Source organism: Astyanax mexicanus, chromosome 21 (genome assembly GCF_023375975.1).
Source record: "Astyanax mexicanus isolate ESR-SI-001 chromosome 21, AstMex3_surface, whole genome shotgun sequence".
NCBI classification, from domain to species: domain Eukaryota; kingdom Metazoa; phylum Chordata; class Actinopteri; order Characiformes; family Acestrorhamphidae; genus Astyanax; species Astyanax mexicanus.
The window spans coordinates 34,174,787-34,193,888 of NC_064428.1; the positions used below are offsets into that span (position 1 = coordinate 34,174,787).

Genomic DNA, 19,102 nt, shown 5'->3' on the forward strand with positions numbered 1-19,102 from the left:
TTTATTCTTCCCTGATGGCACGGCCATATTCCAAGATAAAAGTGCCAGGATTCATGGGGCTGGAATTGTGAAAGAGTTCAGGGTTCAGGGAGCATGAGATCATCATTTTCACACATGGATTGAGAGAGTTCACCACAGAGGCCAGATCTTAACCTCATTGAGAATCTTTGGGATGTGCTGGATGGAGAAGTGCTGCTTTGTGCAGTGGTCAGACTCTACCATCATCAATGATCTTGGTGAAAAATTCATCTAGCAACACTGGATTGAAATAAATAATAAATCTTGTGACGTTGCAGAAGCTTATTGAAACAATGCCAATGGTGCTCCTTTTTTATTTATTTATTTTTTTGGCCAGGCAGTGTACAAATTTCATTGTACACATGCATTTCTGGACAAGCTGAGAGCTCCAGAACCAGTGTCTCTAGTGTGTGAGTCATGTGGAATGATAATATAATAAGATATAATATATAGATAATATAATATAGTAATATTACAAGACTTTACACAAATAATAAACATTAAAATGACAAATGCTTTAATTCCAGTTGTATAGTTTATTGTCCAGTTTTACTGAATTTTACACAATTTTACAATTTCTTACATAACATTAAAGTTGTTATACATGACGAACAAACTAGTGAGGCGTACTCACTTTATATATATGTGACCATACAAAATCAATTCAAATTTTACACCATAATTTATAAAATATATATATATATATATTTATTTCCTCTTCAGTAAAAAGATCACGTACTGTTTTCTCGTATGCAAAAACTCTTAAGTCCTTTCAACAGTAGATCCGTTTAAGACACGCCCACCTTCACTTAATGCTTTTCTCCTCAAGAGGTTTCCTTCATTACAGATCTGAGAGAGCTAACAGAAGGGAAAAATAATAATAATAGCTACTCTGGGGTTTGTCAGTATCTTACTGGAACTAGATGCATGTCATGACTTCATATTCAAATTAAAGTATTAAAGGATTGATGTAATTCAAAGATTATAAAGCACAATCAAGGGCTTCATTCAAAGGCTAATCAACTAATTATATAATCATGCTTTAAAAAAAATCATGTTACATATGAAATTGCTGAAACACAACATTGTAAAAAGGTTTGTAAAAAATGTACAAAAAAAAAAAAACGGGCCTCTTGTGATATTAACTGTCAAATTATTAATAATAGTAAGATTCACAGATTTAGCATAAAATGGTCTAATAGAGTGGAGGACAGTGAGTGATTAAACAGTGTTTAAAAACTCCAGCAGCACTGCTGAGCTAATTAGCGCTAATCACCAAATATTGATTTCTGATCTCTTAAAACTTTATGAATGTAAATTTGTTCTTTTTCTTTGCATTATTTGAGGTCTGAAAGCTCTGCATCTTTTTTGTTATTTCAGCCATTTCTCATTTTTCTCATTTCAAAAAATGCTCTAAATGAATAAAATATTTCTATGTGGAATTTGGGAGAAATGTTGTCCGTAGTTTATAGAATAAAACAATGTTTTTTCATTTTACTCAAACATAAACCTATAAATAGCAAAATAAGAGAAACTGATTCACAAACTGAAGTGCTCTCTCATTTATTTCCAGAGCTGTATATAATATTTTTTCCTTTTTTTACATAATAACACCAGAAACCTCATCCTAGTTCAGCACATTTATTAAAGGACATTTGATGCGTTTGGATCATTTTCAGGCCTTACAATCGTATGCATTTGGACGCCCCTGTTCAGATGGCATTGTTTGTTAATAGTCATGTAGTGTGAAGTAAAGAAAAAATCTTAGTAAACATAAACTTGAATATGGCATTTCTGCACATTTTAGAACATGGTTTGTATTAATCTGCTGTATCTATCTTAAGATTAAACATGAACAAAAGTGTTGGGACACCTGCTTATTTACTGCATCTTTCAAAATCAGGAGTGTTACATGAAGCAACTCATTCACTCCTAAAGTTATTGGATGAAAACAGCTATAAAGGCATTAGGCATTGTGCCAGTAGGGTTATATAGGTTTATCTGCTCCAGATCTGTGCACATCTGTGTCAGCAATGTGCGCAGCTTGATTAAAGTGTTTTATTCAGTAAATTAATAAGGATTTACCATAGTTTTCGGACACTAGCAAGGATGCCTAAATCAAAGTGAGCAGCGCTAGCCAGCCTGGTTTAGCAGCGCTTGCCAGTCCCGGTTAGCAACGCTAGCCAGCGCCGGTTAGCAGCTCTAGCCAGCCATGGTACTTAGCCCTGGATAGCATTGCTAGCCAGTCCCATTTAGCATTGCAAGCCGGCCCCGTTTAGCAGCGCTTGCCAGCCCCTTTTCGCAGCGCTTGCCAGCCATGGTACTTAGCCATAGTTAGCATTGCTAGCCAGCCCTGTTTAGCATTGCTAGCCAGCCCCGTTTAGCATTGCTAGCCAGCCTAACTCCTTTTTACTCTTAATTTTACAGAGTGGCTTTACTGCTCCTTACAACCAGACAGGTAAAATTCATAAATAAGGCGCACTGGATTTTAAGGGGCACTGTGGATTTTTGGGAAAATTAAAGGATAATAGGTGCTTTTTATAGTCAGAAAAATACGGTACACTTAAAAATAATCAATAACACAATGCATTCTGAACAATGGTGCCCAAACTTCTAAACCTCTGGCTGCTTATTAAAGTTCTGTTTCCAGATCGTCCACCACAGATATTGCTCCTCCTTCATATCTGACCAGCAAAACAAACTGGGCTAAACTGGCATTCTGACCAGTAAGGCCAGTGAGCTTCTCCAGGTGCACCATCACCGCGTCAGTTCGAGGCCAGCTCAGATACCAGGATTAAATAAAGACGATTTAGAATAATTCTCACTGTAATATAATAATAATACACCACGCTCAGGGGTGCGCTCCTGCAGCTTCCCTCCGGAACACCGGTCCGGAACACCGCTCCGGAGCCTGGGTCAGATGTAGTACTGGTGAGCTGCCAGGTTGTCCATGAACGGCCGCACCAGGTTATCGGTGGAGAAGTAGAAGACCAGTCCGAAGGTGATGGAGATTGGCAGCGCAGGCAGAGCCTTCTTAAAGATGGCCAGTAACAGCAGTGTCAGGCACAGTCCCTGATAGAGAACAACAACAAAAAAGATAAAGAGATGGAGCAGTGGTTTCAAAAACAGCCTAATGAAAAAAGAGTTCATCCTGCTTTTATTAGAGTAACTCTCTACAGTCTCTACAGTCCAGTTTCTCAACTAACACAACTTAACACCTCCACCACCATGTTTAACAGTTTAACGATCTTTCCTTTCCATCTAAATACAGTGCTCTTCTTTATTTTTAAATGTTTTGTAGCACATAACACTATTTGAGAGCTTGAGTCCATCAGAATAGACCATGATCCTGCCAATGAAGAAGTTTATACAGTAAACCAATGAAACAGTTATTTTGGCCCCGCCCACTGCAACACCACTGGAAAAACAGTAATAATAGAGCCATTGAGGGAAAGCAACAGCTACTTTTTACTAATTTAATGTGATTTAAAACACTTAGAATCACTTTTTAAAATATATGTCACACAGGCTTCAATGAAATGGAAATTTAAAAAACAAAACTGTTAAATATTTTAGTTAATTGGTTTATTTACTTTATAGATTTTACAGTAGACAGAAAATAACATTCTTAGCTACATTCCCCCCCCCCCCCCCCCCCCATCACTGGAGATAATTTAGGTCTGAAAGGTTTAAAACGAGTTTGTCCTGCTTTTATTGGAGTAACGCTCTACAGTCTCTACAGTCCAGGTTCTAAACTAATACAATTTAACACCCCCTCCACCATGTTTAACAGTTAAACTTGGGCCCAGGGTTGTCCCGATTCTTGCTGAGATAAAAGAGTATGGATAGTGAAGTGTTAGAACTACAAGGCACTTTCCAAACAGAAGGGTATTTTAAAAAAATCACTGGCAAAATTGAGACACAATATAAATATATATACATATATATATATACATATATATATATATATATATATATATATATATATATATATATATATATATATATATATATATATATATATGTATATATATATAAATTATGATAACCATTGCAATATCTCAGTTTAATGTTTTAAATATATCCATGTATCATGGCTCAGTGTATCATACAAAAGTGCATCTCATTAGCTAGCAAATAGCTAACATAATTTTCTCCCATCACTACAGACGCATTGATTTACATTCAAAGCAACATTTTAAAAAGCTTAGTCTTAAGGAGAAGAAAGTCTGCTGTGATTAATTATTATATAGTAATATAATAAATCGATTGACCCCACTACTTTAATTAAATGGCATTAAATGATAATAAATTGACAATAATATTGTTTATTATTATTATAATTATTTCTGGGACATATTATCGGGAGCACATTCTGGATCAGTGTAACTGAGACTTTCAGTACTCAGGTGCAGCACATCAGCCCAGGCCTCAGGGTAATAATCACACTCACAATAAGAATGGCCACGAAACAGGCCAGCGTTGTGTTCCAGTCTCCTCCAGTCGCCGCCGCCTTCCCCACCAGAACACTGTAGAAGATGAAGTCTCCCAGACCCAGCTTCACTCCTCCTACAGAAACAGAGATCAGGTTATAGGTTACAGAGCAGCATTCAGAAAACCCATAAACCTCAGAAAAGTGATCAAATTATCAAGCCAAAACTTATAGATTTTAGATATTCAGTGTTTATTATTGGGTTCTACACTGCCCGTACAGAAGTGTTTTTAAGTGTTTTTATTACCTGAGGTTCACACATTGGTGCAAACACTGCACAGCGATGCACGGCAGTACTAAACTACAATGACCTTATAAATTCCAGTATTTAGGCCTGGGACAATAAGACTATTTGTGTTGAGAATAAAGTATTGTAATAAACAATATTATTGTCATTTTAAGACCAATAAATGCAACTGACCTAATATAGCTGATAGCGCCCTGGGTTACCGGACCACTAATAGTTCCTCAGTGTAGCGCTATTGGGCAGAATTTACATCCTCCTAGTGCTGTGGTTAGCGGCTAATGCTAATGCTGCTGCACCCAGCCTTAGTGCTGGAGAAACTTCACTGAAAACTCACCCTTAGACATACCGTACATACTAAGTTTATAGCAAATAAAAATCACTTACTGTCTTCCTCCAGCTCTTCTTCTGCTGAGTAACTTCTGTTCTGCCCGCGATGCATCTGAACCTCAGGCTCCGCCTCTTCCCTTTCCAAAATTACATCTTCACTGTGACGCACCTCCTCATCTGAAAGCACAATAAATCATGTTAAATACTATAAATACCTGAGATAAAGAGTTAAAGTAAAATCATTACTATCTAGAGCTTTTACAGAATTTTAGTACACAGACCTGCACTTCGGTCAGCTGAGTCTGAGGCTTGAGATGGATTAGCCATTCCCACCATCCAAATCATAGTAGCTGAGAGAGAGAGAGAGAGAGAGAGAGAGAGAGAGAGAGAGAGAGAGAGAGAGAGAGAGAGAGAACAATATGTTATTGTATTGTAATTTTATTGTAATGCATTTTTATTGGACTGTATTGTATTAAGATATCAGTTTTTAGTGATGCACTAAATATTTGGCAATCACTGATTTATTGGTTTTAAACTAATTCGATTTTTTTTTAGATTAATTTATAGTTAGTCAAAATGCAGTGTTTTCTCTAACTTTAGTTAGGCCTAAACTTCTCCCCACAAAAAACAGCAAGTTTAAGTTATTTTTTAATGCTTTATTTGCTAAAATTTAAAACACTTTGCATGCACGGCTGAAACTGGCTGTTTTCCAGTTCAGGGAAACTAGCTGTATAGGACTAGGATAGTAGTAAATGGTAACTTCTGAGGCACTACTGAGGTAAATTTAGTGGGCTTTGTTGATTTGTCTGCTGGATATTTGATTAATTAAATTTAATTGATTTTTTGTTGCATCTTTAGTGAATTGTAACTGTGTGTCAAAATATTGCAAAAAACATATTTTTACAATTTCATTTTTCTTCCATCACTAAATGTGTAAACATTGCATTGCAGTGAAAAACACTTATGGAGACGAACTTCTACAGAAGTCTGTGTGTGTGTGTGTGTGTGTGTGTGTGAACAGATGAAGGGTGAGCAGATTTACAGGAGTAGATGAGTGCAGGGAAGATGGGCTCGTTCCTCTCCTGCGCAGTTTCCACCAGCATCCTCAGAGGACCCTTAGGACACAGCACAGCTATCAGATCTGCAGAGGAGATAATAAATAATAAAACAATAATAATACTACAAATTACAGCTGATATTAACTGAATTTTCCATTGAGAAGACACTGCAGAATGTGGTGTATAAAATTGCATGACATTTAACATAGAAAGTGTGAGAGATAAGCACTTTATAACACATTTAGGTGACTAATATCACTTAATCATCCTCAACAGGCTTTTTTAAACTCACTACTAACGAGAAGCAACTCCACAAACTGGAAAGAGGAAGCAATGACACACACACACACACACACACACACACACAGGAATGAGAATATAACACCCAGTTTCCAGTTAAAACCACAGAAACCTTCAGAATAAAAAGTATACAGAACTTTAATCTATAATATAATATTCTTATTTTCTGAGACACTGATTTTTGGGTTTTCATTGGCTGTAAGCTTCATAATCATCAACAATAAAATAAAAAGAAAAAAAAAAACACTTAAAATAGATTACTCTTTGTTTAATACAATACAAAATATAGAATATAGGACATCTATTTGCCCTTTTACAACTAAAAGAACACTGGTTCTGGATCTGGTTCTTTTCAGGCTTCTAAGAACCTGGGTTTGGGTTTGAGTTTTAAATTTAAAATAACTTAAGATAAAAAAGCCCAATAAATTTTAAAGCATTGGATTATTCTTTGTTGTTATTGGTATAAGTATACAAGCTGGCCTGGGGACTTTTATTATGAAGTTAGATGTTATCTACTCAAACTAAGGCTATGTTTTTCTGGTGGAAATGAGACGAACGGTTCAAAATTTGGTTCGCGAACTGGAACTGTGTGGGCTGCTGCAGGTGAAAAAAAGTTTAGATAATCCAAAGTTTATTGTCTTTAAAAAGGTGTAATCTCTTTGCTATGATATAAAATTATCATTATATTAATGCCACTTAGTCATCTTAAAATTTATTAGACGACTAATAAATTTGCTCCAGACGCACCGTAGACAGAGATGGCTCCGAGGATGACCCAGGCGGACCACTCGGGCAGGTATTTGATGAAGACGAGGGCCATCAGAGCGCTGATGACGATGAGGTAAGCCTGCTGCAGCTGTAGAGGACCCTTCCAGTGGATACAGATCATCCCCACCGCCCCGAAATTCCAGATAATCATCGCCACCGTCGGGTAATCCATCGCCACGTTATACGTCTTAAACACCTCCCTGAGGGGACACACATTTATACACACGTTTATATAATACACACTATTAATATCTGATTATGATATCCTTAATATGCTTTCAAAAAAGTATATTATTTATTATAGTTTTTCCTTTTTATAGTATGAACCTTTATTCACCTAAAATGAGAAAGAAGTGTCAGATGTTCACTGACTACTCAAATATCTTTTTAAGAGTAACTATACTCATGAATTAATAGCTGAAATATGTTGCTCTGTAGTAACAGAATATACTATAATTGTTTGCAACGCTTAAGGAGATGCAAATATTAACAGAATTGAAAAATCTGAGCATATTTTAGTTTTTAAATAACCTAAAATTAAAAAAGCCCAATAAATTTTAAAGCATTGGATTGTTCTTTGTTGTTATCAGTATATAAGTATACAAGCTGGCCTAGGGACTTTTATTATGAAGCTAGATGTTATCTACTCAAGCTAAGGCTATGTAGATGTTAACTTCTCTAGCTAATGTAATGTTGACTACTCTAGATAATGTTATGTAGATGTTACTACTTTAGCTAATGTTATCTAGATGTTAACTATTCTCGCTAGAAGTTTTGTAGATTTTAATTATACTAGCTAGATGTTATATAGATGTTATCTCCTCTAGATAATGTTAAGTAGATGTTAACTACTCTAGCTAATGTTATCTAGATGTTAACTATTCTCGCTAGAAGTTTTGTAGATTTTAATTATACTAGCTAGATGTTATATAGGTGTTATCTACTCTAGATAATGTTATTTAGATGTTACTACTTTAGCTAATGTCATCTAGATGTTAACCATTCTCGCTAGAAGTTTTGTAGATTTTAATTATAATAGCTAGATGTTATATAGATGTTATCTACTCTAGATAATGTTATTTAGATGTTACTACTTTAGCTAATGTTATCTAGATGTTAACTATTCTCCATAGAAGTTTTGTAGATTTTAATTATACTAGCTAGATGTTATATAGATGTTATCTCCTCTAGATAATGTTATGTAGATGTTAACTACTCTAGCTAATGTTATCTAGATGTTAACTATTCTCGCTAGAAGTTTTGTAGATTTTAATTATACTAGCTAGATGTTATATAGATGTTATCTACTCTAGATAATGTTATTTAGATGTTACTACTTTAGCTAATGTCATCTAGATGTTAACCATTCTAGCTAGATGTTTTGTAGATTTTAATTATACTAGCTAGATGTTATATAGATGTTATCTCCTCTAGATAATGTTATGTAGATGTTACTACTTTAGCTAATGTTATCAAGATGTTAACTATTCTCGCTAGAAGTTTTGTAGATTTTAATTATACTAGCTAGATGTTATATAGATGTTATCTACTCTAGATAATGTTATTTAGATGTTACTACTTTAGCTAATGTCATCTAGATGTTAACCATTCTAGCTAGATGTTTTGTAGATTTTAATTATACTAGCTAGATGTTATATAGATGTTATCTCCTCTAGATAATGTTATGTAGATGTTAACTACTCTAGCTAATGTTATCTAGATGTTAACTATTCTCGCTAGAAGTTTTGTAGATTTTAGTTATACTAGCTAGATGTTATATAGATGTTAACTACTCTAGCTAACGTTATGTAGATGTTCTCTTCTCTAGCTACTCTTACCATTATCTGTTAACTATTCTAGCTAGATGTTATATAGATTTTACACAGATGTTAATTATTCTAGCAAGATGTTATATAGATGTGATCCACTCTAGCTAATCTTATGTAGATGTTAACTACTCTAGATATTAGCTAGATGTTAACTCTAGATAATGTTATAAAGTTGTTACTACTTTAGCTAATGTTTTAAGAAAACTACTGTAGATGTTATCTACTCTAGCTAACGTTATGTAGAGGTTAACTACTCTAGCTAAAGTTATATAGATATTAACTACTCTAGCTAAAGTTATATAGATATTAACTACTCTAGCTAATGTTATATAGATATTAACTACTCTAGCTAAAGTTATATAGATATTAACTACTCTAGCTAAAGTTATATAGATATTAACTACTCTAGCTAATGTTATATAGATGTTAACTACTCTAGCTAAAGTTATATAGATATTAACTACTCTAGCTAATGTTATATAGATGTTAACTACTCTAGCTAATGTTATATAGATGTTAACTACTCTAGCTTATGTTATATAGATGTTACTACTTTAGCTAATGTTATCTAGATGTTACTGCTTTAGCTAATGTTATCTAGATGTTACTACTTTAGCTAATGTTATATAGATGTTAACTACTCTAGATAATGTTATGTAGATATTAACTACTCTAGCTAATGTTATATAGATGTTAACTACTCTAGCTAATGTTATATAGATGTTAACTACTCTAGCTTATGTTATATAGATGTTAACTACTCTAGATAGTGTTATGTAGATATTAACTACTCTAGCTAATGTTATATAGATGTTAACTACTCTAGATAGTGTTATATAGATGTTACTACTTTAGCTAATGTTATCTAGATGTTATCTACTCTAGCAAATGTTATCTAGATTTTTATTTACTCTAGCTAATGTTATACAGCTGTTAACTACTCTAGCTAAAGTTATTTAGACGTTAACTACCCTATACATTATCTGTATGTTAACTATTCTAGCTAGATGTTATTTTTTAATATTAACTCCTAAAATATTCTATAATTATATATGTTATACAAGTATGAGTATACAATCTGACCTGGGGGCATTTATTATGAAGCCCACAATAGCAGATTAGCCACAATGGCTAATGGTACTAATATTTTTCTGAGCTGAATAAATCACTGATTTTTGTGATAAATATCGATATTGAATTATTGTCCAGCTCTAACAATACAGTAAAATATCATCAAATAAAGATTTCAGGGGGTCTTAAGGGTTAATAAGTGAAAACTGCATCTCTTTTAGGATCAAACCCTGAACCACATCCTCTTTAACGTTCCTCTGAAACTCTAATCCTCAACCAAAGCATTTCCTGTTATATTACACCTAAAGCCCAGCAGGTAACTACAGCAGCACAGGTAATCAATATGCACGCTACTGTATTATCACTATTATTATCACTATTATCACCAGCACCCACAGAGCAGGGCGGGACTTACCCCAGATACATGTAGCTGAACCAGAACAGCAGCATGAGGGAGGACAGGATCAGCCAGCCGTGAATAAACTGCACAACAAAACACACACACACACACACACACACAGCCTGAGCTCAGCCTTTCACTTTCACACACACTGCACACACTGCACACATCTAATCAAACATCTGATTTCTGAGATCACAAAACACCCCCTGATTTTAAATACTTCTTAAAGATGTTTTCTAGATGTTAACTACTCTAAATAGATGTTAATTAGATGTTTGCAATTTCACTTTGAGTACGGTAAGCTAAATGGTATCTACTCTGGATAGATGTTATCTAGATGCTAACTACTATATCAAGATGCTAGCTAAATGTTAACTACTCTAAATAGATGTTAGTCAGATCTAATCAAATGTTTGATTTCCAAATTCACAAAACACCTGCTAATTTTAACCTGTTTATAGACAATATTGTCTAGATGTTAACTACTCAAAATAGATGTTAAATGTTTGCTATTTCTCCTTGTTCAAGCTAGATGTTATCTAGATGTTAACCTCTCCCGCTAGATGCTATCTAAATGTTAACTACTCTAAATAGATGTTAGCAAGATGTTTGCTATTTCACCTTTATAAGCTAGAAGTTATCTACTCTAGCTAGATGTTATCTAGATGTTAACTGCTCTAGCTAGATGTTAACTGCTCTAGCTAGATGTTTTCTAGATGTTAACTGCTCTAGCTAGATGTTATCTAGATGTTAACTGCTCTAGCTAGATGTTATCTAGATGTTAACTGCTCTAGCTAGATGTTATCTAGATGTTAACTGTTCTAGCTAGATGTTTTCTAGATGTTAACAGCTCTAGCTAGATTGTATCTAGATATTAACTGCTCTAGCTATATGTTATCTAGATGTTAACTGCTCTAGCTAGATGTTATCTAGATGTTAACTACACTAAATAGATGTTAGCTAGAAGTCTGTGATTACACCTTGTGCTAGCTAGATGTTATCTAGATGTTAACTACTCTACTTAGATGTTATCCAGATGTTAACTACTGCTGCTGGATGCTTTCTAAATGTTAACTACTTTAAATAGATGTTAGGTAAACAACATCTAATCTAAATAAATATTTGCTATTTCAGCCTGTGTGAGCTAGATGTTACCTACTCTAAATATACGTTAGCCAGATGTTTGCGGTTTCACCTTGTGCAAGCTAGATGTTATCTACTCTAGCTAGATGTTAACTATTTAAATTACACGTTATCTAGATGTTAACTGTCCTAGCTTGATACTATCTAAATGTTAAGCACTCTAATAGGTGTTAGCAAGATGCTTGCTGTTTCACCTTGTGTAAGCTAGATGCTATCTTCTCTAAATAGACATTAGCCAGATGTTTATTTCACCTTGTGTAAACTAGATGCTATCTTCTCTAAATAGACATTAGACAGATGTTTATTTCACCTTGTTTAAGCTAGATGCTATCTTCTCTAAATAGACATTAGCCAGATGTTTATTTCACCTTGTGTAAACTAGATGCTATCTTCTCTAAATAGACATTAGACAGATGTTTATTTCACCTTGTGTAAGCTAGATGCTATCTTCTCTAAATAGACATTAGCCAGATGTTTATTTCACCTTGTGTAAACTAGATGCTATCTTCTCTAAATAGACATTAGCCAGATGTTTATTTCACATTGTGCAAGCTAGATGTTATCTTAATGTTAACTACTCTAAATAGACATTTGTAAGATGTTTTCTATTTTACCTTATAGCAGCGATATTTGTACAACACGACCAAAAATATGGTCATGACCACGATCACGCTGATCATGATGATGGTGTTGAGCACAGAGTTCAACAACCTCTGGCCCACAGAGTTCGTGTCCTCCGTGAAGGGAGTGTAGATCCTGTTATATATAAAAAACAAGGTTTAATTACGGCAAGAGCAAAAGGAACAATAATCAATACTTACACGACTTTAATATAATTAAATATAATTAACATAGCTACAGCAAAAGTGTAAAAAACGGTGTATAATTTTATCATTTATTATAACAAATGCACCTACAAAGTAAATAACATTAAAATGTATTTTGGTTTTTAAAGAGAGTGCGTAACTGCACCAAGCATGCTGAAAAGTGCATTTAAAACATGCACTGTTGGGCTTCGAGTGACCCAACGATCTAAAGCGCTGCCACTATGATTGGGAGATCGCTGGTTCGAATCCAGGTCATGTAGCTTGCCATCAGCTGCCGGAGCCCTGAGAGAGCACAATTTACCTTGTTCTCTCTGGGTGGGTACAGTAGATGGCGCTCTTTTCCCACATCACTCCTAGGGTGATGTGGATCAGCACTGGTAGCAGAATCAAACTGATGCTATTATAATATTTTATTATAATATTTCGTCTCCTCCCCACTCAGAAACACTGTTTACTGCTTTCAATCTAAAAGAGAAAATCTTAAGAACTGCTGCTTTAACTAAAACAGGAACTTACAGTTGCTGGCCATTTTTCTCGGTGTAGAAGCTGACGGATTTGATCGTCGCCACGACGACCACCATACACAGCGTGACGGGTACGAAGAGCATGATGACGTGTTTGGCTCCGTATTTCACCGTCAGCTCCTCGTCCTCGCCGTCAGGGACGGGGCCCGAGTCTCGCTCTCTTGGTGCTGCGACGCCCCCGCGGGCAGCGTGTCCCGCCTCCGTGTCGGAGTTAGCATGCCGTCGCTAAGAAGATTAAAAAAAAAAAAATTGGTGCCATATTAATATTTTTTGTGGTATTTAGTGTCGTAAATACATATATATATATTTTTTTTTTTACTAATGCTGAGTTCAGAAGGTCGATTTTTTTAGTTCTTTCTTCTTCCTTTTAACATTGTTAAAGGTGGAATATGGAGCTAGACTTTATTTCCTCCATAGACTGCGTATAGCTGGACAGAGCATCGTCTCTCAAAAGTGAAGCCACCACAGGTCGGGCGCCACCTGCTGTTCGGTTGCAGAAAGCTGTGTAACCCCACCCATCCCCATAGGTTTCAATGGCAAAACAGAACAACTTTCAATCACGTTTTTTTCCCCCAATATACTGTAATTCTATTATTTCCTCCATTATTTAAATGCAACAGCTAGTGTAACCTCTGCTTATATTGTTACATTTTTATATCCCCACAGAATTCATTATTTAAAACGTTATGACTGTTTGACTGATTGCAATTAATCACAGAATTTCTTTGTGATTAATCTGATATTTATTTTAAATCCAGAGTTTTAAGACAAAAACAGGGATAATTTAATAAATATGATATATTTCTCAGACTCAGCATGCAGCTAGCATACAGTTAGCTCTCTTTATTCCTAAATCTGAAAGCCAGTTCATATGACCACGATCACAAGGGCCACAATCACCAGAGCTGAGTTAAGATCAGCAGGCTGAGGAGCTTAATGCCTGTGGAGCGGACTGTAGAGTCCAAAGACAAACCGCTCCACTCTGTGTTGCTACAGCATGCAGTTTATACACTACACAACTTTAAAAAGACTCTGAAAAGTTTTACAACATAATTTAATCTTATTTAAATGGTCACCAGTGTGTGCTGACCCTCTGGAAGCAGCAGCCCCTGGGTTACACTGAACAGTAGCAGCTTAAGTTCGTCTCAGTGGTGAACAGAGTAAACGAAGATGAACCTACCAGTGTAATTTGTAATTTGATTGTAATACAACTTGGTAATATAATACATGAACTGCACTTTTACTTTTGTAGCATTACACTGAATGGACAAACTTAATGAAGGCAGTCTGAGACTCTTGGTCTGGGAGAAGGGGACAGGTCTATTACATGAGTAGGAAAGCCAACTTGGAGAAAATTACTAAAAAACACTTAACGTTAACGTTTTTGAGCATTTCTATTAGTCACGAGTGTCACGATTCTCTAAATCCTCGATTCGATTTTATTTCAGATTTTAGGGTCACGATTTTAGATTAGTCTATGGTCAGTTATTGGTTTGATTAATCTAATTTACAATATCTTATTTTAAAAGGTGGGCTTGATATAAGTGATGCAAAGTGATACAAGTGATCTGTAATACACCACATTAGGGACTAATGGTCAAATTTAAATAATTTAATTAAGATATATATGTAATGCTATCTAGTGGCTTTTTTTGGTTGCAGCAGTGTGCACTATTAAAACAACAAACATAACAAACATAACAAAATAAATAACGAAAAAATACAGGAACAGTCATGTGCAAAATAATAGAACAATTAGAGCCTTAACAAACTGAACTCTATCCTACTATAACAGTTAAACATCAAAAATAAGACTCGGTCCCTGAGAATGACAAGTTTTTTTCTTTAATAAAGATATATTATTAACTTTATCTGAGAGAAAGATGCTCCTTAAGGTACCAAAACTATTAACATATTTGAGGCTAGACAAAACAACTTTTATTTTTATATTTTCAAGTTTTTCTTTAAGAAGACGAGAATGTCCACATTCTCTGGAGAAAGGGCTGCTCTTTGAGCTACAGTGTGCTGCACCATTTGCAAAGCTTAGAGGGAGGGATCGTCGATCCTCTTTTTGACTTTGAGGCTCGAGACTATGACATAATTTTGATCGGTTTTGATTAAATATCGAAATCGTGACACCCCTAATTTCTATTGGTACATTCAATTTTGAAATTTGTACACATTTATACAAATTTACAAATTTGTAAAATGGCAAAAATGGACATAAAATGTATTTGCTAGCAAATGAAATTCTCTGCAATGCATATTTAGTGTTATACAGCAGATTATTCATTATATTCCTCTTTCTTCTTCCACAGTCAAAAACTCCAAACTCCTTATTCAGCAGCTTCAGCAGCAGCAGCAGGCCTTTAGTGATCCAGCTCTAAACTACAAGCTCCCACAATGTTCTCACGCTCAGCCTTTTCCATAAATACGTCCAGACTGCACTATAAAGGAATCCTCTTGCATCATGTGAGCAGCTGTTGGTGTGGTGTGATCTCTGGAGAGTGCTGTAACTGTGGTGATTAACAACAAATAATTCTCTGTTTAATCTGTTCAGTACAGTTCTTTGTATCTATATACACACAGCTTTGGAAAAAAATATAAGAGAGCACTTAAAAATGACGAATTTCTTTGATTTTACCAAACTAAAAAAAACCTCTGGAATATAATCAAGAGGAAGATGGATGATCACAAGCCATCAAACCACCAAACTGAACTGCTTGAATTTTTGCAGGAGGAGTAAAGCAGCATAAAGTTATCCAAAAGCAGTGTGTAAGACTGGTGGTGGAGAACATGATGCCAAGATGCATGAAAAAAAAAACTGTGATTAAAAACCACCAGGGTTATTCCACCAAATATTGATTTCTGATCTCTTAAAAGTTTATGAATATGAACTTGTTTTCTTAGCGTTATTTGAGGTAGGAAAGCTTGTTATTTCAGTCATTTCTCATTTTCTGCAAATAAATGCTCTAAATTTGGAATTTGGGAGAAATGTTGTCCATAGTTTATAAAATAAAACAACAATGTTCATTTTACTCAAACTTTTACCTATAAATAGGAAAATGAGAGTAACTGATTCAACTGAAGTGGTTTCTTATTTTTTTCCAGAGCTGTATAATTCAAAAATTTTCATGTTGCAGTGTTTCCTCTAAAATAAGGATTTTTTTCTCCAGCAGTAGCAGTAGAAGGGGTCACTGAGGTTCTGCAGGTTGAGGTATACTAATAGTGAGTTGGTGCTAATCCTCGTTCACCCCTCACTCACCCGTTTGGGCTCGGTGGTGCCGTGCTGCGGGTCAGTTTGCCTGGTGTAGGAGGGCAGAGACGGGCTCTCGGACTGAACCAGCGCCGTGCGCTCGTTACAGGCGTCCTCCTCACTGTCCGAGGTGTTCATGAAGAGAGCGGAGTGGAGCACTAATCATACACAGCTGAGAAACAACACAATAAAACAGCATCAAACTAAAGTTAAACACTATACAATTAAATTACATAAACAATATGAGTCCGTTAATATCACTGAATTAATATCTCGCACTACCTCCCCAACACTACAGCCCCAACACTACCGCCCCAACACTACAGCCCCAACACTACCGCCCCAACACACACACTCCTCACACTACAGCCCCAACACTACAGCCCCAACACTACCGCCCCAACACTACCGCCCCAACACTACCGCCCCAACACACACTCCTCACACTACAGCCCCAACACTACCGCCCCAACACTACCGCCCCAACACACACTCCTCACACTACAGCCCCAACACTACCGCCCCAACACTACAGCCCCAACACTACAGCCCCAACACTACCGCCCCAACACTACCGCCCCAACACACACTCCTCACACTACAGCCCCAACACACACACTCCTCACACTACAGCCCCAACACTACCTCCCAACACTACCGCCCCAACACTACCGCCCCAACACTACAGCCCCAACACTATAGCCCCAACACTACAGCCCCAACACTACAGCCCCAACACTACCGCCCCAACACTACCGCCCCAACACACACTCCTCACACTACAGCCCCAACACTACAGCCCCAACACTACCGCCCCAACACTACCGCCCCAACACACACTCCTCACACTACAGCCCCAACACTACAGCCCCAACACTACCGCCCCAACACTACCGCCCCAACACTACAGCCCCAACACTACCGCCCCAACACACACTCCTCACACTACAGCCCCAACACTACAGCCCCAACACTACCGCCCCAACACACACTCCTCACACTACAGCCCCAACACTACCGCCCCAACACTACCGCCCCAACACTACCGCCCCAACACACACTCCTCACACTACAGCCCCAACACTACCGCCCCAACACTACCGCCCCAACACTACCGCCCCAACACTACCGCCCCAACACACACTCCTCACACTACCGCCCCAACACACACTCCTCACACTACAGCCCCAACACACACTCCTCACACTACAGCCCCAACACACACTCCTCACACTACAGCCCCAACACACACTCCTCACACTACAGCCCCAACACACACTCCTCACACTACAGCCCCAACACACACTCCTCACACCACAGCCCCAACACACACTCCTCACACCACAGCCCCAACACACACTCCTCACACTACAGCCCCAACACACACTCCTCACACTACAGCCCCAACACACACTCCTCACACTACAGCCCCAACACACACTCCTCACACCACAGCCCCAACACACACTCCTCACACTACAGCCCGAACACTACCGCCCCAACACTACCGCCCCAACACACACTACAGCCCCAACACACACTACAGCCCCAACACTACAGCCCCAACACACACTACAGCCCCAACACACACTCCTCACACTACAGCCCCAACACACACTCCTAACATTACAGCCCCAACACACACTCCTCACACTACACACTCCACACAAACAGCCCCAACACACACTACACAAAGACAACAGCCCCAACACACACACTCCTCGCACTACAGCCCCAACACACACTCCTCGCACTACAGCCCCAACACTACAGCGCAGACCTCAAACACTACACACTCCTCGCACTACAGCCCCAACACACACACTCCTCGCACTACAGCCCCAACACTACACTCCTCGCACTACAGCCCCAACACACACACTCCTCGCACTACAGCCCCAACACACACTCCTCACACTACAGCCCCAACACTACAGTCCTCAGAAACTACAGCCCCAACACACACTCCACACACTACAGCCCCAACACACACTCCACACACTACAGCCCCAACACACACTCCTCACACTACAGCCCCAACGCACACTCCTCACACTACAGCCCCAACGCACACTCCTCACACTACAGCCCCAACGCACACTCCTCACACTACAGCCCCAACGCACACTCCTCCCAATACAGCCCCAACACACACTCCTCCCAATACAGCCCCAACACACACTCCTCACACTACAGCCCCAACACACACTCCACACACTACAGCCCCAACACTACAGTCTTTGGACTACAGCCCCAACACTACAGTCTTTGGACTACAGCCCCAACACTACAGTCTTTGGACTACAGCCCCAACAATACAGTCTTTGGACTACAGCCCCAACACTACACACCCCCAACACTACAGTCTTTGGACTACAGCCCCAACACTACAGTCTTTGGACTACAGCCCCAACACACTCCACTCACACTACAGCCCCAACACACACTACACACAGACTACAGCCCAGAACCCAAACACTACAGCCAAACACACACTCCTCACCCCGGCCGATAAAGGGCAGTAACTCGGTGAATAGAGAGAATAGAGGGAATAATTACAGTGAACAGTATGAAGGAGTGATCCGCTCTCTCTCTCTGAGAACAACACCAGAACAGGAAGCGCCGCCGGTCAGCTGATCCACCCCGCCGTCACGCTGCGGGTCACCTGACCAGCCGCGTCACTTATTTATATATTTATTTTATTTTATAAACAACATAAAATACGTCCCTCATGGAGGAATCAATCAGATTTTAATCAGAGAAGAATATTATGATTTAAATTCATTCATAAAACACAGGTGGGAGAAATAACCTGCAACTGCACCTGATTACCGCTAGA

At 37.8% G+C, this 19,102-nt stretch overlaps 1 protein-coding gene across 2 annotated transcripts; it reads right to left on the minus strand.

Annotated features, from left to right (window-relative positions):
* Window positions 1-534: 534 nt before the first annotated feature.
* Window positions 535-18,928, minus strand: psen2 (presenilin 2). 2 transcript variants are annotated; one of them, XM_049469240.1, is made up of 11 exons: window positions 18,823-18,928; window positions 16,273-16,435; window positions 13,000-13,232; window positions 12,271-12,412; window positions 10,526-10,593; window positions 7,190-7,410; window positions 6,127-6,225; window positions 5,366-5,434; window positions 5,142-5,261; window positions 4,472-4,587; window positions 535-3,090 (listed from the first exon to the last, which is right to left on the minus strand). In XM_049469240.1, the coding sequence occupies exons 2-11, from the start codon at window positions 16,399-16,401 to the stop codon at window positions 2,935-2,937; spliced, it is 1,353 nt and encodes a 450-aa protein (XP_049325197.1). In that variant the 5' UTR covers window positions 16,402-16,435; window positions 18,823-18,928; the 3' UTR covers window positions 535-2,934. The 2 variants fall into 2 exon arrangements, with proteins under 2 accessions (XP_049325197.1, XP_049325198.1); XM_049469241.1 differs by having other exon boundaries at window positions 18,767-18,856.
* Window positions 18,929-19,102: the final 174 nt, after the last annotated feature.

Coding starts and splice junctions, on each gene's coding strand:
- psen2 (XM_049469240.1), bottom strand. CDS start 16,401: ATGAACACCTCGGACAGTGAGGAGGACGCCTGTAACGAGCGCACGGCG. Junction 12,413..12,999: donor GAGAAAAATGGCCAGCAACT/GTAAGTTCCTGT, acceptor TATATATAACAG/GATCTACACTCCCTTCACGG. Junction 6,226..7,189: donor CGGAGCCATCTCTGTCTACG/GTGCGTCTGGAG, acceptor TCTCCTCTGCAG/ATCTGATAGCTGTGCTGTGT.